The sequence below is a fragment of the Anabrus simplex genome, chromosome 1 (genome assembly GCF_040414725.1).
Source record: "Anabrus simplex isolate iqAnaSimp1 chromosome 1, ASM4041472v1, whole genome shotgun sequence".
Taxonomy (NCBI): Eukaryota; Metazoa; Arthropoda; class Insecta; order Orthoptera; family Tettigoniidae; genus Anabrus; species Anabrus simplex.
The window spans coordinates 1,585,792,088-1,585,819,116 of NC_090265.1; the positions used below are offsets into that span (position 1 = coordinate 1,585,792,088).

Genomic DNA, 27,029 nt, shown 5'->3' on the forward strand with positions numbered 1-27,029 from the left:
GTTGTACAAGATAAACTCAAAAGTGCATTGTTGGGCCGCAAATATGCGGAAGAACGTTATGTTCAGTAGTATATGAGGTTCTGTTCTTGTTTTATAGGCACTTATGCTCATCCACAGTCCATTATTCTGCTGATAAACATGCTTGTTCTTACTGAGACTACTTACTGAGATATAAGTTGCTGTATATGAAGTATTGATATCAATAAAAGTAAGTGTGAGTGCTCCCCTCTTCATACTCGTGTTCCACTCGGATAAAGTCAAATAATCTATGAAAGAAGAAAAGGAAGATAGAAATTGGATTAACTAATAGAGAGTGTCTGTTGAATGTGTTGTGAGCTATCATGTGTGTGTTACTAACGTGCGAACTTGATATGTCATTGAGCATGGTTGGGAGCGTGCTGCACACTGTTCCGTGTACGTCGTGTGGCTGTTGTAGCATTAAGACGGAGGGGTGGTGGGGAGGGGGAAGCAGCTTGTGGAGTGGGGTGTGTCTTTTCGGGTGTGTGTGGATCTGTGTTTGCTGATTCTTTTAGATATGTATCTCATACCTGTCAACTTTGCAGTTTATCCATAAAATTTACGGAAATTGCAGCATTTTACGGTTTTGCAGATGGACGGTGTCATTTTACGACTTCGCGGACACGAATTTGAAAAGTTACCATTCGATAATCGCTGCACTTCCGTACAATTGATTGTTTGTGTGGGTCGAAACACGCTCGGTCTTAGTCGAAGGCAAGTTCACGATAGTCGATAACTCATTCTTTGATATGATTGGTATTTTTAACCTGTGATGTTTGTGTAGTTATTTGAATTTAATTTAAAGCCGGGATAATAGTTCTTCCGTGTAAATCTTAGGTGTTGACAGGCTTTGCTCCACAAATTCTTTGTTCCGCTTCGTTCACTTGTTGTGATTTAACCTATATTCTTTGACCACGTGATTGTTGTTCTTTGTTGGCCTTTGAAGGTTATGACATATTTCAATGAATTGTTCGAGTTTTTGTGTTATAACTTCATGCTTCGCAGTTTCCTGTGTTCATTGGACTGATTACACACGTTCCAGTGACTGAGTATACCACTATTAACGAAGCCCATTAAATTATAAAGAAGAAGAAGAATTACATTCGTTCCACGTGTTTATGTTTTTTACCATGTGCGTATTCTTCGTTCACGAGGTTGGCGTTGTGTTCATTTAATGGTTTAAGACTTTGTATGCTTTACCATGTTTTAATGAAGTGTTTGACTGCCTTGAGTGTTTATGTTATAATTTTATGTGACGTTCAGTGATCCAGGTTCCTTTTGATGTTTCAATGGATATAGCGACATTTTTTCTCAGACATTTCATACTCTATTTTCCTATTGTAGATTATCATGAATAAATCCAACAAGAGACAGTACTTCCAGACATTTAAAGAATCATATTCTGTTGATTTTCCGTGGATACTAAAATCAAGAAAGGGAGAAAAATTTGCCTTTTGCACGGTATGTGGGTGTGATTTTAATATTGCACATGGTGGAAGAAATGATTTAAGTAATCATGTGAAGTGCGGTAAACACGTAAGTTTCGTTAAATTGAAGGAAGATAACAAGAAAATCAACACCTTTTTTGCCAAGTCTGGAAACATTGACAGTGACGTAATTAGGGCCGAGTGTCTGTTTACTTCCTTTTTGGTGGAACACAATGTGCCTTTAAGTGCGGCTGATCATGCTGGTGCTTTGTTTAAGAAGATGTTTCCGACATGAAAAGTCGCAAAGAAATACAGTTGTGATCGCACGTAAACGACATTCATTGTAAATAAAATGGCAAAAAATGCATCATTTGAAGTTGTTAAGTGCCTTCAAAACAGACCATTTTCTTTGGCAGTGGATGGAAGCAATGATACAAATGGCAAGTTGTATCCTATTGTTGTTAGATTCTATGATATTCCGCGGGAAAAAGTAGTGAGGACTGTGCTATCCATACCAGCAATTAGAGGGGGACTCAACAGGGCGAAACACAGGTAACCTGATGTTATCACAGCTGAATTCTCATAACATTCCAATTGAAAACTGTGTGGCTTTCTGCTCTGACAATGCTCCTGTTATGATAGGACACAAAAATGGGGTTTCAGCAGTTCTGAAGGAAGTTCAACCAGGTATTGCTGTCATTGGTTGCATTTGCCACCTGATTAATCTAGCAGCAGAAAAATGTGCTGGAAGATTACCACTTCCAGCTTGTGTAGGATGCTAATTACTGTGCTGTACAAACCTAGTGCAATAAGCTTGCATTTGCGATCAACAGTATACTGTAAGAAGGAAGTCAGCTCTTGGACAGAACTATCAATACACTGGTCTGGTTTCAGACCACCTGTGCTGTACAACTGCTTACTACATACACACAGAAAGGACCTACAACCAGTATTTCAAAATACAGTAGGCTACTCCTTTTTTTTTGTAAACCATGCCTGTTCTACCACATAAAATATACAAATTAAGTTGTAATAATGCTAATAATTAATAAAAATTGGAGTTAAGGTTACTTTCCCATTAGGTACTAACACACATAACTCACTGAGGATTCCAATAAATATTGATAGATAAGTAGAAGGAAAACTGATTTAATTTAAAAAGTAGAACATTTCTCAAGGACATCAATTTTATTAGATTCTTTCTTGATCTAGCATTGTATACAACAGTTCCTGAATTTTAACTCTGAAAACCCTTCGACCTAGTTCACTCAGTCTTTCCATGTCATCATGAAGACACTAAAAATAACATTGATTATGTTTTCTTTTCAGGATCTTTTCTAAATATTTACTTAACACATCACTGTCACTTTCATATATATATATATATATATATATATATATATATATATTTATTTTTTTTTTTTTAACTGCTCGCAGAGCTGTTTGTAGAAGCAGAACTCACTGGACTGGAAGTTGAAGTCCCTTCAATAATTACTGAACTGCAGGATTTAGACCCCTCCAACACTAATTATTTCTGCCTCCTCCTCCTCCTCCTCCTCCTCCTCCTCCTCCTCCATTTCAGCTTTGTGAGAAGGTGTGTTTGTTATAGAACTGAAAAAAATGAACAATATATTAATGCAATTCTTCTAAATTGGAGCTACATTTTAGTTTGCACACAAGCCTTCTGTTTAAGAAATTTTTAGTATCAATAATTATTTTAGTAAGATGATTGTTAGGTTAGATTATATTATATTACTTTCAGTTATATCTTGTACATTAATGAACAGATGGGTAGAACTTATGGTCTACAGACTGAATTTTTCCCTCACTCTTTCACAACTAGAACACTGGTCTGTAGTGCAGGTCTACTTTTAAAAATAAATAGTACAGAATTGTACCTTCTTTCAGCAATGAAGTGTTCCAGAAAGTTGATGACAGTGATGTAGACCCATCTTTTGTTTTCTGTACAGAAGAACCTGGGAGGGGATGTTATCTCTTCAAGTTCGATACCCTGCCCTCAGAATTTGCCATATTTTGGCACAACTTTTTCCTGAAACAATGAATTAGAATATTGTGACAAAGAAAATATACCTGTAGTACTTACGGCATACACTTATTTGTCATTAAAACGAACAATATTGTTCATTTCATTAGGTAGGCCTACGAGATGGAGGTTAGGAAAGCACTGCTATGTTTTCCAAGCATTTCTTCAATTAAGTCATAAGAATGATAATTACTACTTCTCCTAGTGTAACTTTCTTTACCAATCTATTCCATATAATATATTTTATTAATAATTAATCTAAGATAACACTATTCGTAACATAATCATAAAAATCTAATAATTACTTACCAGTTTTCGTCCCAAGTCTCGACGCTATAAAATGCCATACGAAATTTACGGTCTCCCTATTACTATATCCAGGGAGTCTAGGATTATACAACACTTTGTTTTCATACACTAGGCAAATTAATGTTTCGATTTCATCAACAGAACACAATGTTATGTCCGCCATTATCGAACGACTGCGACTGAAAAACGAACACGTTTGTTTTCACGATCGATGCAGTGTGACTGGTGACACTGCCCTCTGTAGGTCTGTTTCCTTAGTCGGTTGATCGCAGTCGTTCGATCGATCCAGTGTGACAGCCTCCTTAGCGTACTGGTCCATACTGATGTATGGAAGATTTACACATCGGTGTGCAAGAACTACGTATAAATGACAAACTGGAACAGAACAGATTGAGGTAGTTTAGTCATGTCAAGAGGATGAATTGTATTGTTTCTGGAATAATACAATAATAATAATAATAATAATAATAATAATAGAACGCAAGTGATCTGGAGAACTGCCGACCAATCTCTTTGTTGTGCCATTTATACAGAATCTTAGAAAGAATGATTCTGGGCAGACTATCAGAAGTGATAGACCATTTACTCATACCAGAACAAGCCGGATTTTGACCAGGGAAAAGTTGTACTTCCCAAGTACTGCACCTCACACATTATATACACTACTGGTAAAAAGTTTTCGATCACCTATCACAACTATGGATTTGTGCTTAAAACAGAGATGTAGTTTTAAATAATCTATCATAGCCCTGTTCTGATAATAAAACAAGCATAAACATGTAAAGACGGAATGACTCTGTTGTGTATTTGACCGGTTCTCTGCATGGAGGGTTGCTGATGAGTAATCACAACAACACTGACGTGTCTTTACCCAAGACGTGTCCATTTGAATAGGCCTCATTCCTTCAGCTGTCTGTGTAGCAAGCAGTTCACATTAGTTTTCAGTGCACTGTGTGCAGCTAGCAGTGTGTTTGTATATCTGATCAGGTGCGAACCATATTACCTCCAAATGGGACGGAAACAGGAGATTGGAACTGAAAAACGTGCTGTAATTGTAGCTCTGCATCACGGACGGTATTCTAGTAGGACAATAGCAACAAAATTTGGCGTAGCCCAATCTGTGGTGGTGTATACATTGCAGCGGTTCAAGCAAACTGGTGCCAATGCAAGTGTTCCGCGATCAGGAAGACCCCCCTGTAACATCATACAGGGAAGATCAGTTCATATGTGTACAGAGTAAACGTCAGAGGACTCGTACGGCACCTGAAATTCGCGAGGAAGTCAATAATATGCGAGCTGCTCCAATCTCTGTCTCAACAGTGCAACGCCGTCTTCGTGAACGAGGTTTAAAGGGGTGCATACCGGCCAAAAAACCTTTATTACAGACACAAAATAAGGTGAAAAGAATGCAATGGACACAGCTACATAAAAACTGGAGCATGCAGCAATGGTCCAAGGTGTTATTCACAGATGAATCGAAGTTTGAAGTATTTGGGAGCCATCGTCGAATGTTTGTTCGTCGACTTCGTGGAGAACGTATGAAGAGTCAGTGTGTGACACCTACGGTGAAGCATGGTGGAGGGTCGGTTATGGTGTAGGGATGTTTTTTAGGTGATAAAGTCGGTGATCTAGTGCAAATTAATGGAACATTAAAGAAGGAAGGATATCACAGGATACTGATCAACAATGCAGTTCCATCTGGCAAGAGGCTTATTGGTCATGGGTTTGTTCTGCAGCAGGACAATGACCCCAAAAATTCTTCTAAATTGTGTAGAGGGTATGTCAGTAGAAAAGAGAAATGTGGGGAACTGAGAAATATGATTTGGCCAAGTCAGTCACCAGACTTAAATCCCATTGAACTGTTATGAGATGAACTTGACAGGGAGGTCCAAAAACTGAGGTCAATTAATGTTGAAGAGCTATGGAATAATTTACAGAACTGTTGGACTGCAATATCTACACAAACACTACAAAATCTTATTTCCAGATGCCAAGAGTTTATGCAGCTGTTCAGAGGGCAAAGGGTGGATACTTTGAAGAGGCTAAAATATAAACCATATGGTATTCTACTTAATGATAGAGAGAAAAAATATATATTTTGTTGGCTATTTAGTTTTTACGATGTGTTTGTACATTGAAATAAAGTATCTAGTTTTGTGCGTAGGTGATCGAAAACTTTTGACCGGTAGTGTAGAAGACGGCTATGAAAACAACAAAGTCACTGGAGTAGTTTTTGTTGACTTGACATCAGCCTACGATACGGTTCATCACCGTATACTGCTTCGTAAAGTGCACAGGACTATAAACTCACCCAAATGATTGAGTGCTTTCTACAGAACAGAAGGTTTTTTGTTGAATTCCAAGGCCAGAGGAGCAGATGGAGGAACTTAAAGAATGGCCTTCCACAAGGAAGTGTGCTAGCTCCTATACTTTTCAACATCTACACCAATGATCAGCCTTGCCCACAAGGGACAAAGAGCTTTATTTATGCAGATGATGTCGCTCTGGCAGCTCAAGAGGAAACGTTTGAACTTGCTGAAGAGAAGCTCTCCCATGCTCTACAAATTCTAAGTGGTTATTACCAAGAGAACCAACTAGTATCTGTTTGAGTAGCTGTTCTGAAAATTTGAAAATCGAAATGACCAGAATTTCTGGTCTATTATCAGTAACAACTCCAATCATCCAGGTCAACATAAAAAGGCAATATTTCACAGTTTAATTAATAGAGCTATGAGCTATGAACATACCTATGTCTCAGAAGATTTACAATAGAGAGATAAATATAATCCATCAAATCGCTCGTAGCAATGGATATTCCAAAAGATTTATTAATAGAATGATAAATAAAGTAAAAAATAACCAAATACAACTTTGATTAAAGAGCGAAAAGAGAAAAAGAAATCTGCAGTTCTAACTTTTTGAAATAAGCACTCTTATCAACTGGCTAAAATTTTCAGAAAAAAGAAATCAGTGTCGCATTCAAAACGGACAACAATACCAATAAGATAATTTTCAATTCAGATACGATAGGGAATAAATGTATATTTAATAAATCAGGAATTTACAAATTAACATGCCAAACATGTAAACAACAATAACCATATCACTCTGGAATTGGTACAGACAAGAGGAACAATTAGAACAGTTATACTGTACATGTAACTAATTGCAATGTAAGAGCAGAGCGGCCATTTACATGGATGAAAAGACTGTCAATAACAGACCCATCATGCTCAAACATCACTGAGGCATCTTCATTCTTGCATTTACACTCATGTGAAAAAGAAGTACAGAAGTAGCTATTGCATTAGAATACCACTTATCCCAGGCGAGTGATAAAATATTGTAAATTTCAATTGTGTAGTAATTAGCCTATTTATATTAGCAAAAGTATGGATTGAAGAGATTTTTAGTGCAATTTTATACCATTTGAGATATGCAGCGTGTGGCTGTTCAGTCATATCAGAGTCTGATTCAGTACCCGCTCCATATACCTCATATTCATTGATGATGTCACATTTAATGTTAATGAAACCCCCCTCTCTTTATTGCATGAAAATAATGCAAAGAGCATGGAAAATGGCACTTTACCATACTGTAATTCCTTTCTGCATTGTTTTATTAGAAAATCATCCCTGATTGGTTGAACCCTGGTTGTTCAATTGTTTCTCAGCCGGATTGCAGCGCTGTGGTTTCGTACCCATCTACATAAAAAATGGTGTGTCTGGATTCCCAGTTCAAGTAATTTGCCACCATCACAATACTAACTAATGTATAGTTTAAAACCTTTCCAACAGATAAATATCACATATACAACCTGTGACAATAAAGTTCGGTGAATAGTCCTGTACTATCAACATAGATGAACAATGCATGACAGTGATCTTACTGTCCTTCGAAATAGTCCCCTCCCATAACTATGTACTACTGAGATCGGCAGTACATGTCCTGGAAACTTTGCAAGAAGGCTTCCTTTGGGATGGTGTTCAAAAGCCTCGTCACGTTTTGTTGGATGTCAGGAATATCGTCAAATCTCTTTTCTTTCAAAGCGAGTTTGATATGTGACTTTTCGGCTCTGACCTTTTTCCAACAATGGAATCCTGGAGAACGCCATTTCATGCTTTGCCGTTTCATTTCAGGGTCGTACCTGAGACACCAGGTTTCATCCTCGGTGACAATACAGTTCAAGAAATTTTGTTTGCGCATCCGCTGTTTCGACAAATCCTGTGAAGCCTCTAAACGTGCCTGCTTCTGAACGTCAGTCAAGTTATGTGGCACAAGACGAGAACACGTTTTCCTCTTCCCTAACTTCTGGGTAATGATTTGTCGCACGGATTCACGGTTAATCTGCAGTTCATCCGCTGTCATGCGCACAGTTAATTGTTCATGATTAATGTCCTCACCTTCTCAATGTTTCGTCAATAACAGCGGTCAGCGGTCTTCTGCTACGGGGGTTGTCAGAAACACTTTCCCGGCCTCCTCAAAAACGTTCGAACCACTCGTACACACACTTCAAGGACAGTGTTTGATCTCCATAAACACGTACCAGCATCGCATGCGTTTCTTTCGGTGTCTTGTCAAACTTAAAACAAAACTGTACATTGATCTTTTGATCATTCATGTTCCTGTTCGCAGTTCAGAACTAACGCACTGTGTCAAACAGGTCTTACACGGCACACACACGATGCTCAACTGAACGTTGGGAGCAGGTGGTCAAAACCTGCTGCTACTTAGGTGCAGCGTTGTATGTCGTCAGTGTTGCCGGATCGACCGTTCTTTCTTCATTCACCAAACTTTATTGTCACAGGTTGTATCGCAGTAGGGCTATATTATAAAGCTTGCCTGTTAGGCATAAATACATGTAGAGGTTCATACTTCCCCTAGTGCTCCGTACTGCATAGTCCTACATAAGAAGCTTGACATGGTGTCTCAATTGCGCACTGGCTGCCAGCATCACGAAGGGTGTGGCAGTCAAACTCGTGAGCCCACTACGTCACCGGGGTGAAACGCTGGTCATTTCACGATTGAATAGGCCTAAAGAGCTTGAATTTTTTACTTATTTCCTTGTTTGTAATTAGCCTGTTGTTATTTTAAAATTCTTGTTACCCGTATGTACTTCATGTAAGTTGTTTACTACTGAAAATATTGCATCATGTCTTACAGGAGCACTGTCTGATGGGAATCAAAGGCACTGTACGGAGGTCAACTGATGGAGATTTTATCCATGCTAATGTGGATATTGATTTAATTATTTCTGAAGAGACAGAATATGGATCGTTGGAGAAACCAGTTGAGATATTCCACATAATTGAGCATTTCTGTTTGGGAAGCCGGAGGTAAGGAAGTTGATGTGCATTGGAATTTGTTGGTGTTTATTATTCAAGGTAGTTTGGCCATTAATTTCACAACTACAAATATTTTAGAATTACAAGAACTTGACTAGCTAATTTCAAAACTCTCCCATATCACACCACAACACAAAATGTGAACAAGAAGCACACACAAAAATGCATCAGCGACCAGTTCTACGCTAAGTGGTGCTACGTGATAAGAGTAGAGTGAGGGAGAAAACAAAGCAATCACAAGAAAATCAAAAGCGTACAAAGAAAATGAAAAGAACCAAAGACTTACCTTAAATATAAGTTTCTTCTCCACCCCCCAGAAAAATGTGGATATGAACGGAAACTCATTTCCGCAGAAAAAATTGATTTAAAGAGGCAAGGAAGTGTAGGGCTTGTTACCATTTAGAATTAATATCTTACCAGCTTCCTTAATAATCCCTATAAGAATTAAAATGTTTTAATGAACCAATAATATTAGAGAAAAGGAATGCCATTAAATTAAATTAACAAACCAAAACCCTTAAATGTCTTGGCATAAGCCATCCCATACTTTGTAAATCTACTGGGGATATTGCAATATCATTTCATTCATATTCACCTTGGTTTATATTTTACCAGTTTGGATAATTAATGTCAGGCGTCTCCTGTAAAGGTACCGTTAACTTAATGAACCACATAGAACATTTCTCTCATGAACCATTAAATCCAAAACATATATTAAATTCACATATAACATTTTTCAAGACCAAGAATAGTTGACTCCATTTGTCTACAAACTGCCTCTCCCCAATGGCAATGGTCCATGAGATAAGGTAATAAAGCTGACGCTAATTTCATAAGAATGCACAGATGAACAAAGTATTCAGAACTAATCATAACCTGAACTGAGTGAACAGTGGTCTAGATAATAAAATTAATACACCAATTAACACTACAGTATATGAATGAAATGAATATGACTTAAATTTGAGCCCAAGGCTCCCAGAAAATAAATTTAACACATGCAAAAAAACTTGATACTAATAATAATCATAAAATAAGAAATATTTACAGACAGCATTCACAACTTAATCATCCAGAACACATGGTATCAGAAGAGGGACAGCCATAAAATAACGAGATACAGCTGGGATGGAAAGCTCAAGACTATGATCGACTTCATCATCACTGATAGAAAAGTGGGTCAGTATGTTACAGATGTTAAAGTCATACCCAGCGAGTGCCTAAATAGCGACCATCGGCTATTAATCGCTTACCTAAAAGATGTTCATGTGCCCAAAATTAAACAAAAGAAAATGCCAAAGATTAAGACATGGCTGTTGAAAGACATGGAGAAGAAAGGAAACTATGAAGCAAGGATAACAGCTAAATTAACCAAAACTGACAAAAGGGAGAGTAGAAGAAGAATGGTCCTTATTCAAAGAAACCCTTGTAAAAGAAGCCATGGAAATTTGTGGAAAAACAAGTGCCACGCCAAAAGAGAAGGAAACACCTTGGTGGAACGACCAAGTGAAGACAGCAGTAAAAGATAGAAATATACTGAAAAGAAAATCAGACCACGAAAAACAGAAAACAGATGATACATGAAATGAATTAGAAATTGAACATCTAGCACAGGAATACCGGGGGAAAAAACTATCTGTAAAAAGACTAATCCAGGAAGAAAAGGAAAAGTGCTGGGATGACTTTACTACAAGGATAGAGGAAGACTGTCAAGGAAGTAGGAAACTACTATACATAATAGTAAACAGTAAAAGAAATGAAAATATAAACATCCTTGCACTGGAAACAGATGATGGTAGCTTAATACAAACAGAGGAAGGGATCAGGAATGAAATGAAGAAGAAGAAGTACTTCAACATGCTGTTAAATGGAGATGGGGGCAACACCACCACCAATGATTGTAGTGTAGATGAAGCCAAAAGCAACAAATACCCATTAACATGGCTTGAGGTAGAAACAGCACTAAAGAGCATGAAAAATGGGAAGTCCCCAGGCTTTGATGATCTCAGCTCAGACATGATAAAGGCAGCTGGAATACCAGGCTTGAATTGGCTATATAGAGTGTTATCAGTGATTTGGGAAAGTAACAAAATTCCAGAAGATTGGAGTAAAGGAGTCATCATCCCGCTGTTCAAAAAGGGCAACCGACGGAAATGTGGAAATTACAAAGGCATCACGCTGTTGTCACACTCACTGAAGCTGCTGGAAAATATCATAGAAACAAGACTTATGAAGATAGTGGAACCTTTGCTTGAGGAAGAACAACACAGGTTCAGGAAAGGTCGAAGTACTGTGGATCTTATCTTTGCAGTAAAGATGCTGACAGAAAAGTACTGGAAATATGGAAGAAATCTTGTGATTGCATTTGTGGGCATTGAAAAAGCATATGATAGTGTTCCTCGAAACAAGATACGGGAATGTCTAGAAGACCTAAAGGTGCCAAAGTACTTAATTGACAAAGTCAAGATGCTATACCAGAAGTGCTACAGCTGTGTCCAAATAGGCAACGGACGATCAAAATGGTTTGAAACAAAGAGAGCTGTCCAACAAGGAAGTGCTCTGTCACCACTCCTGTTCGTAATAGTAATGGACAAGGTCATCAAATCTATCAAGAAAATGGACAGTGAACCAAACACCCTGGTATTTGGTGATGATGTGCTTTTATGGGGAGAGACAGAAGCTGAAGTTCAGAAGAAACTTAATGAATGGAACAACACATTCAAAAATTTTGGACTGAAGATGAGCAAAACAAAGACAATGGAAATGACCATCAACAGGGAAGGAACAAGCTCAAATATATTTTTGAAAGGAGCAAAAATCGAATCAGCTTCCCACTTCAAGTACTCGGAAGCATAATATCGAAAGACAACACTGTTAGGCAGGAAATACTCAGCAGGACACAGAAAGCATCGAACTTCTACAGTCAAGTCAGGAATCTCCTCTGGGACTGCAAAATACCACAGAAAGCGAAAACAATCATGTACCACACTTACTTCATACCAATCCTCACGTACGGTTTAGAGACATGTACCCTACTAAACAAAGACTTCAGTAGAATCCGAGCAGCTGAAATGAGATTCATTAGAATCATGAACCAAACAACCAGAAAGGACAAGATCAGAAATGAAATGAATAGGAAAGTAGCTGGTATTGAGGTTCCTATTATCAGTGTCATAAAGAAACGTAGACTTCAGTGGTATGGGCATGTAATGAGAATGAACAGGGAAAGACCTGCCAGAAAATATTTCAACCTTAATCTCGTAGGAAGAAGACCACAGGGAAGACCAAGAAAACGTTGGATAGAGACTGTAAGATCAGATGTGGAGGAGAGAGGATACAAATGGGAGGATGTACTGGATCAGAAGAAGTATGAAGACAGAAGGAGATGGCGAGCGCTTGTACACCGCTCCCGGGAAACTGGAGTTGGGAAATGATGATGATGATGATGATGATTCACCTTGCACTACATTGTCACCTTAAATAGATTAATCCCAAAGAGGGAAGCAATTTGTTCGCTGAGCCCTTTTAATAGGTTTAAAACATCACTTTTCTCCGAAGAAAATATTTGAATATTACTGTTCACACACCAGTCACTGAGCCAATTTAAACACTGTAGTATCACTGCTTGAAGTTTTTAGGTAAATATTAGAAGAAGCACCTCCAAAATCATAACTGTAGTTCACAATATCTTCGTGTTACATAGATAAGGAGATATACTCACAGTTGCATGTTGTTATAATTTCCAGTTGAAAAATTCCAAGTTCACCGGTTCAGTGGCCAAATTAAAATAATTCGTTACTTTTTAAAATATCAATGTATCATCAGTTCCAAGGTGACACTTTAAATAAACAAACTTGCTGCTACCTTAACAGTGTTTGAGAGATGTTACTATCCATAATCGAGGCACACTGCCGAAGTGGCACAGCTAAGCTTGGCGGCAGTCATTACGCTCCCACTTGCAGGAAGGCACGTCTTGCTATCACGGATTCCAGTTGCAAAGTACTGATTCACAAGACTCTCTTCCACTACATGGGCCTCACACATAGCGGCAGGGCCCGCCTGTCAGCAAACGTGCCTGAAACTCACAGTAGACATCAGGCAAATACAGTCTAGTTTCAGTTCACATAAATGGTCCATTCTCTGAGAGAACCAATGTTCAAATAGACATAGGTATTGCCGTAAACGTTAAGCCAAGATAATTGCATGTCAGTTTAGAGAATGCTGAGGGAGAGTAACACGACAAAACTATAATGTTTATATCCAGTGTTTGGAGTTCAGTTCAGCATACAGGCTCAACAAATCTACTCTACTAGAGAATAGCAAATATTTCAAATTATTTTGTGACCTCAGCTAGTGTAACTGCCATGTATTCTGGAGGTAATATATCTGAATTTCTATCAGATGAGGAGAAAAAGTAATTTACTCGATGAAAAGCTTATAACAAGAAGTACAGTCCATATATCTTCAGTAAAAATAGGAAGTTTATTATGAAGGCATACTAGTTGACACTACAGTAGTCATCATCATCATCATCCTAAACCATCTCCAGTTTCCCGGGTGTGGTATATGAGCCTCCTTCATCTCATCCTGTTCATGTACCATTCTTCCTCCACCAACTTGTCCCAATCATGACCTATCAGCAGTACATCGTTCTTAACTAAATCTATCCATTTCCTTCATGGAAATTCTTGATATCACCGAGCTCGATAGCTGCAGTCGCTTAAATGCGGCCAGTATCCAGTATTCAGGAGATAGTAGGTTCGAACCCCACTGTCGGCAGACCTGAAGATGGTTTTCCGTGGTTTCCCATTTTCACACCAGGCAAATGCTGGGGCTGTACCTTAATTAAGGCCACGGCCGCTTCCTTCCCAGTCCTAGCCCTTTCCTGTCCCGTCGTCGCCATAAGACCTATCTGTGTCGATGCGATGTAAAGCCAATAGCAAAAAAAAAGTCTTGATATCTGAATCTTATTGAGGAGAGAATCATCTATTCCTACTTCTTCTCTAATTTTCTCATTCCTAATCTTGTCTTTCCTGGTTTTCTGGATCATAGTGCATAGGAATTTCATTTTGGCTGCCTGAAGTTTGGAATTATCTCTATTGGTCAGTGTTGTGGTTTCGAGACTGTATGTAAGAATTGGTGTATAATAGGACTTGTACAATGTCATTTTTGTTTTCATGGGTATTTGCTCATCCCACAGCAGGTGTCTTACCTGGTGGTAAAATTGTGTTGCCTTATTGATTCGATTGTTCACCTCATGTTTTGCTAGGTTGTCATTTGATAGAAAGCTACCCAAGTATTTGAAAACTGGAACACTGTCCTGTTGGGCTTCATTTAACATGACTATTGGTTCTGCTCCTTCCCCATACACTTTTATCACCACCGTCTTGGTCTTGCTGATGTTTAAACCATATTTCTTAAACTCCTCATTCCAGCTTTGCATTCTCTCTCTCCCAATTCCTCTTCTGAGTCACTCCAGATCACAACATCATCTGCAAATGTGAAGGCTTTGATATCTCCATGTTCTTTCCTTTTAATAGATTTCATTACTACATCCATAACAATAATAAATAGAAGTGGTGACAATGAGCTGCCCTGCTGCACTCCTCTCTTTGTTTCAAACCAGTCCAACAAACCACATCCTACTTGAATACAACTTCTATTCCCTCTATACAACATTTTCTCTTTGTCTATGAGGCTGTCTCGCACTTGAAGTTCTTTCGTGCATTGCCAAATTCTTTCCCTTGATACACTGTTATATGCTTTCTCAATGTCCAAAAATATTAGAAATAAAGGCTTGCTCTACAGTAGTGATGGTCTAAATTCAGGTCCTGGTAGAAAATTATGAAGTTAACCCATTCACACACTCACAGCCTGTCCATGCTCTTCTGTGATGGACTTGTGACGGAATGACTGAACTGTTCTATATTCTAACATTATGGCATAATTTAATAATCTCGTTGAGAGTTGGAGCTAGTTTGACTAGTTACATAAGACAGATCTTTGGTATCTCTTCATATTCTTGGCGTACACATAGTGTCCTCCTCTGCGAACCATGTGACCTTGCCGCGGTGGGGAGGCTTGCGTGTCCCAATGAAGCAGACAGCCGAGCTGCAGGTGCAACCATATCGGATGGGTATCTGTTGAGAGACCAGACTAACGAATGGTTCATCGAAAGGGGGATAGCAGCCTTTCGGTAGTTGCAAGGGCGGCAGTCTAGATGATTGACTGATACGGCCTTGTAATAATACTCAACATGGTTTAGCTGTGTTGATACTGCTACACGGCTGAAAGCAACGGGAAACTACAGCCGTAACTACCTCCCGAGGACATGCAGCTCTCTCTGTATGAATGATGTACTGATGATGGCTTCCTCCCGGGTAAAATATTCCGGAGGTAAACTAGTCCGCCATTTGGATCTCCGGGTGGGGACTACACGAGAGGGGGCAATCATCAGGAAGATGGATACTGACATTCTGCGAGTCGGAGCGTGGAATGTTAGAAGTTTGAATCGTTGTGGTAGGTTAGAGAATCTGAAAAGGGAGATGGATAGGCTAAAGTTAGATGTAGTTGGTAAAGTGAAGTACGTTGGCAGGAAGAACAAGATTTTTGGTCAGGCGACTACCAAATTATCAACACAAAATCAAACAGAGGAAATGCAGGAGTTGGTTTAATAATGAATAGGAAAATAGCGGGTAAGCTACCACGACCAGCATAGTGAAAGAATTATTGTCGTCAAGATAGACACCAAACCAATGCCCACCACAATAGTGCAGGTCTATATGCCTACTAGTTCAGCGGATGATGAAGAAATCGAAAGAATATATGAGGAGATAGAAGATTTAATACAATACGTAAAAGGTGACGAGAATCTAATTATGATGGGAGACTGGAATGCAGTGGTAGGCCAAGGAAGAGAGGGTGGTACAGTAGGAGAATTTGGATTGGGACAAAGGAACGAAAGAGGAAGTCGGCTGGTTGAATTCTGCACTGATCATAATTTAGTCCTTGCCAATACTTGGTTCAAACACCACAAACGACGGCTGTATACGTGGACGAGACCTGGAGACACTGGAAGGTATCAAATAGACTTCATTATGATTAGGCAGAGATTCAGAAACCAGGTGTTGGATTGGAAAACTTCCCCAGGAGCAGACGTGGACTCTGACCACAACTTGTTGGTCATGCAGCTCTCTCTGTATGAATGATGTACTGATGATGGCTTCCTCCCGGGTAAAATATTCCGGAGGTAAACTAGTCCCCCATTCGGATTTACATTAGCCACTGGTACACTGATTCCTTAATTTTACAATATCGTTTTCCTTGTTAATGCTGAAAATTGGGGGATTTTCACCCTTTCTTAAAAATATCTTACCGGGCGAGTTGGCCGTGCGCGTAGAGGCGCGCGGCTGTGAAGCTTGCATCCGGGAGATAGTAGGTTCGAATCCCACTATCGGCAGCCCTGAAAATGGTTTTCCATGGTTTCCCATTTTCACACCAGGCAAATGCTGGGGCTGTACCTTAATTAAGGCCACGGCCGCTTCCTTCCAACTCCTAGGCCTTTCCTATCCCATCGTCGCCATAAGACCTATCTGTGTCAGTGCGACGTAAAGCCCATAGCAAAAAAAAAAATCTTGCCATTGCGAGTCCACAAAAATTGAATATTTTCATTTCGTCTGACTTACCTCGCTTTAGACAGCACACAAACTTTCATTTACGTTTACAGGATTACTATAAGTATACCCAAGATCAACGGTAGAGTTATTTTTAACTCTTCTTTTCCTTATCATACTTTCTTTCAAGGATGTACGAACAAATTTCACAATTATAGGAAGAACTTGCACGTCAGCTCGCTGGGGAAGTCTGTGACATGCATCTACATCTTCTTCTTTAATTTCCACATGCAACGTCTTTCCTACATCATGTACAATTGTAAGTACATTTTCACCTGGCTTAAACCAGGACCCCATGAATTTCAATCATATTGGTTCTAGAATACTGTTCACAATCCACTAGCCTTAATTTTAAGTTAATATTTTCCTTTTTTAGCATATTGTCCTCCTCTGCGAACCATGTGACCTTGCCGCGGTGGGGAGGCTTGCGTGTCCCAATGATGCAGATAGCCGAGCCGCAGGTGCAACCATATCGGATGGGTATCTGTTGAGAGACCAGACTAACGAATGGTTCATCGAAAGGGGGGTAGCAGCCTTTCGGTTGTTGCAAGGGCGGCAGTCTAGATGATTGACTGATATGGCCTTGTAATAATACTCAACATGGCTTAGCTGTGTTGATACTGCTACACGGCTGAAAGCAACGGGAAACTACAGCCGTAACCACCTCCCGAGGACATGCAGCTCTCTCTGTATGAAAGATGTACTGATGATGGCTTCCTCCCGGGTAAAATATTCCGGAGGTAAACTAGTCCCCCATTCGGATCTCCGGGTGGGGACTACACGAGAGGGGGCGATCATCAGGAAGATGGATACTGACATTCTGCGAGTCGGAGCGTGGAATGTTAGGAGTTTGAATCGTTGTGGTAGGTTAGAGAATCTGAAAAGGGAGATGGATAGGCTAAAGTTAGATGTAGTTGGTATAAGTGAAGTACGTTGGCAGGAAGAACAGGATTTTTGGTCAGGCGACTACCGAATTATCAACACGAAATCAAACAGGGGTAATGCAGGAGTTGGTTTAATAATGAATAAGAAAATAGGGCAGCGGATAAGCTACTACGACCAGCATAGTGAAAGAATTATTGTCGCCAAGATAGACACCAAACCAATGCCCACCACAATAGTGCAGGTCTATATGCCTACTAGTTCAGCGGATGATGAAGAAATTGAAAGAATATATGAGGAGATAGAAGATTTAATACAATATGTCAAAGGTGACGAGAATCTAATTGTGATGGGAGACTGGAACGCAGTGGTAGGCCAAGGAAGAGAAGGTAGCACAGTAGGAGAATTTGGATTGGGACAAAGGAACGAAAGAGGAAGTCGGCTGGTTGAATTCTGCACTGACCATAATTTAGTCCTCGCCAATACTTGGTTCAAACACCACAAACGACGGCTGTATACGTGGACGAGACCTGGAGACACTGGAAGGTATCAAATAGACTTCATTATGATTAGGCAGAGATTCAGAAACCAGGTGTTGGATTGCAAAACTTTCCCAGGAGCAGACGTGGACTCTGACCACAACTTGTTGGTCATGAAATGCCATCTGAAGTTGAAGAAATTGAAGAAAGGAAAGAATGCAAAAAGATGGGATCTAGACAAGTTGAAAGAAAAGAGTGTGATGGATCGTTTCGAGGAACAGGTTGCACAAGGACTAAATGAAAAGGCCGAAAGAAACACAGTAGAGGAAGAGTGGAGAGTCATGAAAAATGAAGTCAGTAGGGCTGCTGAAGAAATGTTAGGAAGGAAGAAAAGATCAACTAAGAATCAGTGGATAACTCAGGAGATACTAGACCTGATTGATGAACGACGAAAATACAAGAATGCTAGAAATGAAGAGGGCAGAAAAGAATACAGGCGATTAAAGAATGAAGTGGATAGAAAGTGCAAGGTAGCTAAGGAAGAATGGCTGAAGGAGAAGTGCAAGGATGTCGAAGGCTGTATGGTCCTGGGAAAGGTAGATGCTGCATACAGGAAAATCAAGGAAACCTTTGGAGAAAGGAAATCTAGGTGCATGAATATTAAGAGCTCAGATGGAAAGCCACTTCTAGGGAAAGAAGACAAAGCAGGAAGATGGCAGGAGCATATCCAACAGTTGTATCAAGGTAACGATGTAGATAATTTCGTTCTGGAACATGAAGAGGCTGTTGATGCTGATGAAATGGGAGACCCAATTTTGAGGTCAGAGTTTGACAGAGCTGTGAGTGACCTAAATAGGAACAAGGCACCTGGAATTGATGATATTCCCTCTGAATTACTGACTGCCTTAGGAGAAACCAGCATGGTAAGGTTATTTCATTTAGTGTGCAAGATGTATGAGACAGGAGAAGTCCCATCCGATTTTCGGCAGAATGTTGTTATACCTATTCCCAAGAAAGCCGGTGCTGACAGGTGTGAAAACTACCGCACTATTAGTTTAGTATCTCATGCCTGCAAAATTTTAACACGTATTATTTACAGAAGAATGGAAAAACAAGTTGAAGCTGAGTTGGGGGAAGATCAATTTGGCTTCAGAAGAAATGTAGGAACACGTGAAGCAATCCTGACTTTACGTCTGATCTTAGAGGATCGAATCAAGAAGGACAAGCCCACGTACATGGCATTCGTAGATCTAGAAAAGGCATTCGATAATGTTGATTGGACCAGGCTATTTATGATTCTGAAGATGATAGGGATCAGATACCGAGAACGAAGAATTATCTACAACCTGTATAAAAATCAGTCTGCAGTGATAAGAATCGAGGGCTTTGAAAAAGAAGCAGCAATCCAGAAAGGAGTGAGGCAAGGCTGCAGTTTGTCCCCTCTCCTTTTCAATGTTTACATAGAACAGGCAGTAAAGGAAATCAAAGAGAAATTTGGAAAGGGAATCACAGTCCAAGGAGAGGAAATCAAAACCTTGAGATTTGCCGATGATATTGTTATTTTATCTGAGACTGCAGAAGATCTCGAGAAGTTGCTGAATGGTATGGATGAAGTCTTAGGTAAGGAGTACAAGATGAAAATAAATAAGTCCAAAACAAAAGTAATGGAGTGCAGTCGAACGAAGGCAGGTGATGTAGGGAATATTAGATTAGGAAACGAAGTCTTAAAGGAAGTAGATGAATATTGTTACTTGGGTAGTAAAATAACCAACGATGGCAGAAGTAAGGAGGACATCAAATGCAGACTAGCACAAGCAAGGAAGAGCTTTCTTAAGAAAAGAAATTTGCTCACTTCAAACATTGATATCGGAATTAGAAAGATGTTTTTGAAGACTTTTGTGTGGAGCGTGGCATTGTATGGAAGTGAAACATGGACGATAACTAGCTCAGAAAGAAAGAGAATAGAAGCTTTTGAAATGTGGTGTTATAGAAGAATGCTGAAGGTGAGATGGATAGATCGAATCACGAATGAAGAGATACTGAATCGAATTGGTGAGAGGAGATCGATTTGGCTAAATTTGACGAGAAGAAGAGATAGAATGATAGGACACATCTTAAGACACCCAGGACTTGTTCAGTTGGTTTTTGAAGGAAGTGTAGGTGGCAAGAACGGTAGGGGTAGACCAAGGTATGAATATGACAAACAGATTAGAGCAGATGTAGGATGCAATAGTTACGTAGAAATGAAAAGGTTAGCACAGGATAGGGTGGCATGGAGAGCTGCATCAAACCAGTCTATGGACTGATGACTCAAACAACAACAGCATATTGTTTTCTTCTTTCAGGTCTTCAATAGTTTTAAGACAATTACTAATAATTTCAGACTGTTTTTGTAATAATTCACTATTTTCATCTAATTTATTATGAACAGCATTTAAGGAATCCCCTAAGTCCTTTTCAGTCTCCTTATTTAATTTCTTTAGTTCCCTCACCTCATTTGTTAGCACAATCGACAAATTATAAACTTCCTCTATATTCAGTGCACTGCCTGCTCGATCTGCATCCGATGGCTGCTTATACTGCCTGCTCATTCCGTATTCAAACATGTAACACAACTTACAAACAATCTGCCGCTAGATGGCAGCACCAGACGTACCCAGTTATCGCGTGAATACAGCTAGATAAGCATACAAACAAAATTTATAATCTGAAAGTAACAGAAAAATTAAAGAATTGTACGCATAAAGTGGTGCTCTAGAGAGTGATAGCTTCAGGACTTTTCAAGAAAGAGGTTTCGACAAACAAGAAAACCTGGGAACTTTGTCTGTACGGTACTTCCCTACATTACGAAGTAGAGGTTTCACGAATTTGGCCACCACAGTTTCTGACACAAGTTCCTGGTGCTTATTGTTACTAAAACACTTTAAAATCTTACACTGGCACAAAGGGGGTAGAACATTGTTTTTTATAGTCTGGAGCAGACTTGCAGATTTCTTGCGGTACGGTAGAGCCGCCTCAACAAATTTCTGTAGCCCCATAATTAGGCCAATAAATCGTTGTTGGGGAAAGCGCAGGCCTCCTCTATCCGACTGTTTGATCAAATTCATTAACTGGGATGAAAACGTTATTCAGGCACGTGCTGCATTCTGTTTTTCTTCGATTACACGCACTAAATAACCACACACTAATGCCTGGGAAGCACTTTCCAAAGTGACACACACTGACTCAGGGGGCTCATGAACATCTTCCAGTAAATCAAGTACATACTCAGCAGGCATCACTGGTTCTGTTTCATCAAGTCCAGGAGAGGATACTGAGGCAGAAAATGAATTTTTCTTGTGGACATTAAAATACCGGATTTCAGAATTCTTTTTATGGAATTCTGAGCAGCCCGGGAGTCAGTCATGTCATTGCACCCTCCTCCCATTCTTACAGAACTAAACATGGCTTCAACTGGATCTCCTGAAAAGGCCCGTGTCATGGAATTAAATACCACGGCATTCTGGTTTCCCTTTCTTTGATTTTCAGAAAGGCACGCAGCAGTACACCATTTTCACTGAAAACGAGTACAGTACTACCCTATTTCCCGCTATTTTATTCCGACAGTTCTGGAGCCGGTTGGTGCTGCCACCTGCTGTGGATATTTGTAAACGGAGTGTTTCATTTAGTGCCATGTTAAAATGTTGTAATGAGCGGGCAGTATAAGCAGCCATCGGATGTAGATCGAGCAGGCAGTGATTCGGTGTTTTGTCAGCAGTAATCCTATATGACTCATGCATACTTCTCCTTTGCGACACCAAACAAGAACGACAGTGCCACTGCTGAGATGACGATTTTAAATATTTAATATCCTCTTCTTTTAAATTAACACAGTTGTTATGAAACCAGTTATTACAAATATTACACTGAATTTTAACATTAATATCTGCCCTTGGAACAGATTTGTTACACTCAAAACACACACTCATTTTAGTGAAGACACAGAGCTCCTAATTCAATGAGGTTAACGATATCACTTGTATTGTTAGTAGAAATCGGTAGGACTGTGTAAACAAGACCTCGCTTTACTTTCAGTCACTACAACCAAAACATGATGATTTCAAATATCAAATACTTGCACGGCTTCAAAAGTACTCACTGCTTTAATCAAACATTGCTTTAAGCCTCAAGATAACCTCAGACCACAAGAAATTAAGGTAAATACGGAGCTCCCATCACATCACACACACTCACACTCCCATATTGCCACATATTGAATGTGTTCTCACTTGTAAAGTGAAGTGTATTGATTGGATCGACCATTAAACCTAACACTAGTTCTTAAACACTACTCTTTTGTCGGAAATCACAGAGAACAATTGTGCTATTAACCTTTGAATCTTTTCAATTTCTCATAACAAATAATCCTGGTGCCTACACTAGAACTATAATTGGGGTCATACCAGTGACTTTTATGCCTTCACTTTTACATCCTTACTACAACCCCTAAATACCTTCATAACCATATGAAGAGATCCGTAACTCTAATTTGCAATCCCGGTTATATGATTACCCCGAAGAAAATCTTTCCTTAACTCTTAGGTATTTATAGTGATCCCCATGAGTTAAGTCATCCCATCAACTCTCCTCCTTCTATTCTACTTTCCTTGACATCTGCTTTAACATAATTCCCAGATAACGCTCTACCATGATTTCCATTCCTCCACACGCTTTCCCCACCTGCCTTACAATAGTCACACATGACCAAAGCGTTCTCCCTTCTCTTCCTCTCGCGACCCTGTTACCCTGTTTCACCTCCTTCCTATCCTGTAATCTGTTACCCCATCCTAATGTTCCCTTTCCTTTTGGCTCGCCCGCCCCCTGTAACACTTCCCTGTTCCCCATCTTACCTTTGCTGTTTTGCCGACAGTGATTTGTACAAATTCCTCACTGATACTTCTACTGAACTCTCTTTTTGACTAATACCCTTAGCCCTCATTTTCCTTCCCCTTACAACATTAGCCCACTTGTCTTCCGTAACTTCTCCCCTTCCTTCTCTCCCCTCTTATCTACAAACCTTACCCTGTACATCGATTTAGGGATACCTTCCTTCATTCCTGTCCTCCGTTAAAAGCCTCATCTCCCTTAAACTTTTCCCTCATCTCTGTAATTCCCACTCACACCCACAATCCGTACTCCAGGCTCCCTCAGCCATTCTTTTATCTTCTTCACAGAAATATGAAATAATATGAAACATAAATAAAATAGCATAATCTGTAAATACATACAGAGGAAAGAAAAACTGCATACTACACAAGGATTTCATGAATATGAATCTAGTAAGATAACTGATAAAATAACTACACTACAATTCTCCTTAGGTATATCATAAGTATAAAATAATGGGAATAACAGATTAAATAATAGGAATAACAGCTAACTAGAAAAACGTGTAATTACACTAAATATGCCAATACATACACAACATTATTGTTGTTGTTGTTGTAGTTACAGTATTTAATTCATGTCACTTCAGCCAACTAAGGACCACGTCATTTCAACTGTCTCCTTTCCCGGGCTTTAACATTTTGTCCAGTACTCCCACATTTGTTGCTGGTGTTCCTTTCTTTCTTCGGTCCGTGCATTCCCGCATTTCAGCTTCGACTTTTCTTGGATACTCTCGTGGTCTTGAAGTTTCTTCTTAAGTATGTTGCGCTCCAGTATATCATTGCATACCTGCCAACTTTTGTGGTCTATCCTAAAAATTGATGGAAATTGCAGCATTTTGCGATTTTATGGAATGACGGTGTCATTTTACGACTTCGCGGACAAAAATTTGAAACTTTAATATTCGATAATCACGCCACTTCTGTACAATTGATTGTTTGCATGGGTCGAAGGCAAGTCCATGTAGTCAATAACTCATTCTTTGATATGATTGGTACTTTTAACCTTGTGATGTTTGTGTCATCATTGGAATATAATTTAAAGCCGGGATAATAGTTCTTCCATGTGAATCTGTCATTCTTAGGTGTCGACAGGCTCTGCTCCGCAAATTCTTTGTTACGCTCCGTTCACTTGTTGTGATTTAACCCATATTCAACACGTGAGGGTTGTTCTTTGTTCACGAAGTTGGCGTTCCATGAATGTTTTGGCCTTTTAAGGTCATGTCATATTTTAATGAAGTGTTCGATCTTTTGTGTTATAACTTCGTGCTTCACAGTTTCCTGAATTTCTTGGACTAATCACATTTGTTCCATGTTTGTGTGTGTTTTACCATGTGCATATTCTTTGTTTATGAGATTAGCATCGTGTTTATTTAATGGTTTAAGACTTCATGTGCTTTGACATGTTTTAATGAAGTGTTTGACTGCCTCGAGTGTTTATATTATAATTTTATGTGACTTTCAGTGATCCAGGTTCCTTTCGATGTTTCAGTAGATATTGAGACATTTGTTCTCGGACACTTTCATATGCTATATTCCTATTGAGAAATTCATGAATAAATCCAGCATAAAACAGAACTTCCAGACATTTAAAGATTCATATTCTGTTGATTTTACGTGATCATGCTGGTGCTTTATTTAAGATGATGTTTCCCACGTCAGAGGTTGCAAAGAAATGTAGCTGTGGCCGCACAAAAACGACATGCATTGTAAATAAAATGGCAAAAAATGCATCATCTGAAGTTGTTAAGTGCCTTCAGAATAGACTATTTTCTTTGGCAACGGATGGAAGCAATGATACAAATGCCAATTCGTATCCTATTGTTGTTAGATTCTATGATATTCCGTGGGAGAAAGTAGTGAGCACTGTGCTATCCATACCAGCGTTAGACAGGGACTCAACCTGATGTTATCACAGCTGAATTCTCATAACATACTTATTGAAAAGGTATTTATTCTTATTGTCAATTTATTCTTATAATAATTGCACTTCAATACGGAACAAAAATGACATTTATAGCTTATAACATAACATACCAATTGAAAACAGTGTGGCTTTCTGCTACGACAATGCTCCTGTCATGATAGGACATAAAAATGGAGTTTCAACAGTTCTGAAGGAAGTTCAACCAGGTATTGCCATCATAGTTTGATTTTGCCACCTGATTAATCTAGCAGCTGAAAAAGTGAATGAGATTGTTGTTGATATATTTTATTTCTGAGAGAAGAGTGCCAAAAGAAAAGAACACCTTCAGAAATTTCAGAACTTGCACAATAAAGAAGCAAAGAAAATTCTGAAGCATTTATGTACTAGATAATTCTCTTTAGGCAGATGTTTGGATAGACTACTGGACCAGTTGGATCTGCTTCTTTCTTTCTTCAAGGAGGAAGTAATATTATGTACCCAAAACATTTCCACAAGCTTCACATCTTTCAGAATATCTAGAGTTGAACAAAGTGAATCCAGAGAGAATCAGAAGAAGAGAATTCTTGATTCTGCTACTACACATTCCCCTAAAAGAATAGCATATTCTTCCAAATGTGACAAGCCCATCCTAAAAAGTAAGACTTCTGCTACATCACGTGAGGAAAAATTGTTTATGTTCCGGTCCTAAAACTTGAACAAGGCCTTTTGCAATTTCCTTCATGTAACAATTCCTGTATTTGACAAATTCAATGTTGCCCTTCAGACTTCTTCCCCACATGTTTACTTTTTATTGGAACTTCTAATGGATTTGCTAAAGCAGTTGTTCACCAAGTTTGTTAAGCCCAAAATTGTCAAAAGCTGTTCATTGCTTGAAGTTGAGTAAAACTTGCTTCAAAATCAAAGAAGTGATGATGAGTTAGTTTTTTTTTTGTTTTTTTGTTTGTTTGTTTTTTTTTTTTGCTAGGGGCTTTACGTCGCACCGACACAGATAGGTCTTATGGCGACGATGGGATAGGAAAGGTCTAGGAGTTGGAAGGAAGCGACCGTGGCCTTAATTAAGGTACAGCCCCAGCATTTGCCTGGTGTGAAAATGGGAAACCACGGAAAACCATTTTCAGGGCTGCCGATAGTGGGATTCGAACCTACTATCTCCCGGATGCAAGCTCACAGCCGCGCGCCGAGTTAGTTATTGGCATTCAGACTTCGAACATAGTGAATGATCTCCAGGATACAGATAAATCCCTTTTCCTTTTCATCAGTGAGAAACTACTTGTGACTAACATCATCAACAAGTTTCCACTTAAGGACGATGTGTTAAATCATGCTCAAGTTGCTAGGTTAGACAAAATTGAAGATGCAGTTTTCTTCCATTCGTTTTTTTTCTAGGAAAAGATTCCTATCATGTTATACGAGGAAGAGAATGAAACTACAGATGAGGTGGAGAATGAGCTTCAGAGGAAGATCACAGCTCTTCAGGTAGATGGCTGCAAATCAAGATTCTGCAAATGATTCCAGTTGGACACAAATATCAAGAATTCGTGGAGGCAATGGACTTCTTCAGTATAACCGAATTTCTAGAGTAATGTTCTCTGTTCCCACCATGCCCCATAGCAGTGCAGAATGTGAACATGTTTTCAGCCTTGTGAAGAAATATAGAACAGAGTTCATATCATTCATGTCCAATGAATCTCTGGAGTTTATTTTTATTTTGAAGACCAGGAGTTCTGGTCTCTTTTATGACAAAACATTTTCTCAAGACTTTTTGCGGTAAACTAGAAAGGCCACAAGTATGACTTTTAAGTCGAACTACCATGTGATTTACATTGTGTATTATATTATTTCTTGCCTGTGTTATATTAAACAAGTTTTATTGTGTAAAGCCTTTTTCAATTATCACGTATCTGCTTAATTTATCAAGGAAGTCCTGTTATGTATGCTCCAAACCAATATTCACTACGCCTGCTGCTGTTTAACATGGATTTCTTCTTGATTGTTATGTT

General features: G+C 39.2%; 1 protein-coding gene across 1 annotated transcript in view; it reads left to right on the forward strand.

The window, feature by feature from the left end:
• The window catches only part of Mettl14 (methyltransferase like 14), a 154,646-nt gene that overhangs the window by 102,086 nt on the left and 25,531 nt on the right, over window positions 1-27,029 (forward strand). The window contains exon 7 of the mRNA XM_067138222.2: window positions 8,962-9,134. Coding sequence (XP_066994323.1) covers window positions 8,962-9,134 — 173 coding nt within the window. The remainder of the gene's footprint in view (window positions 1-8,961; window positions 9,135-27,029) is intronic.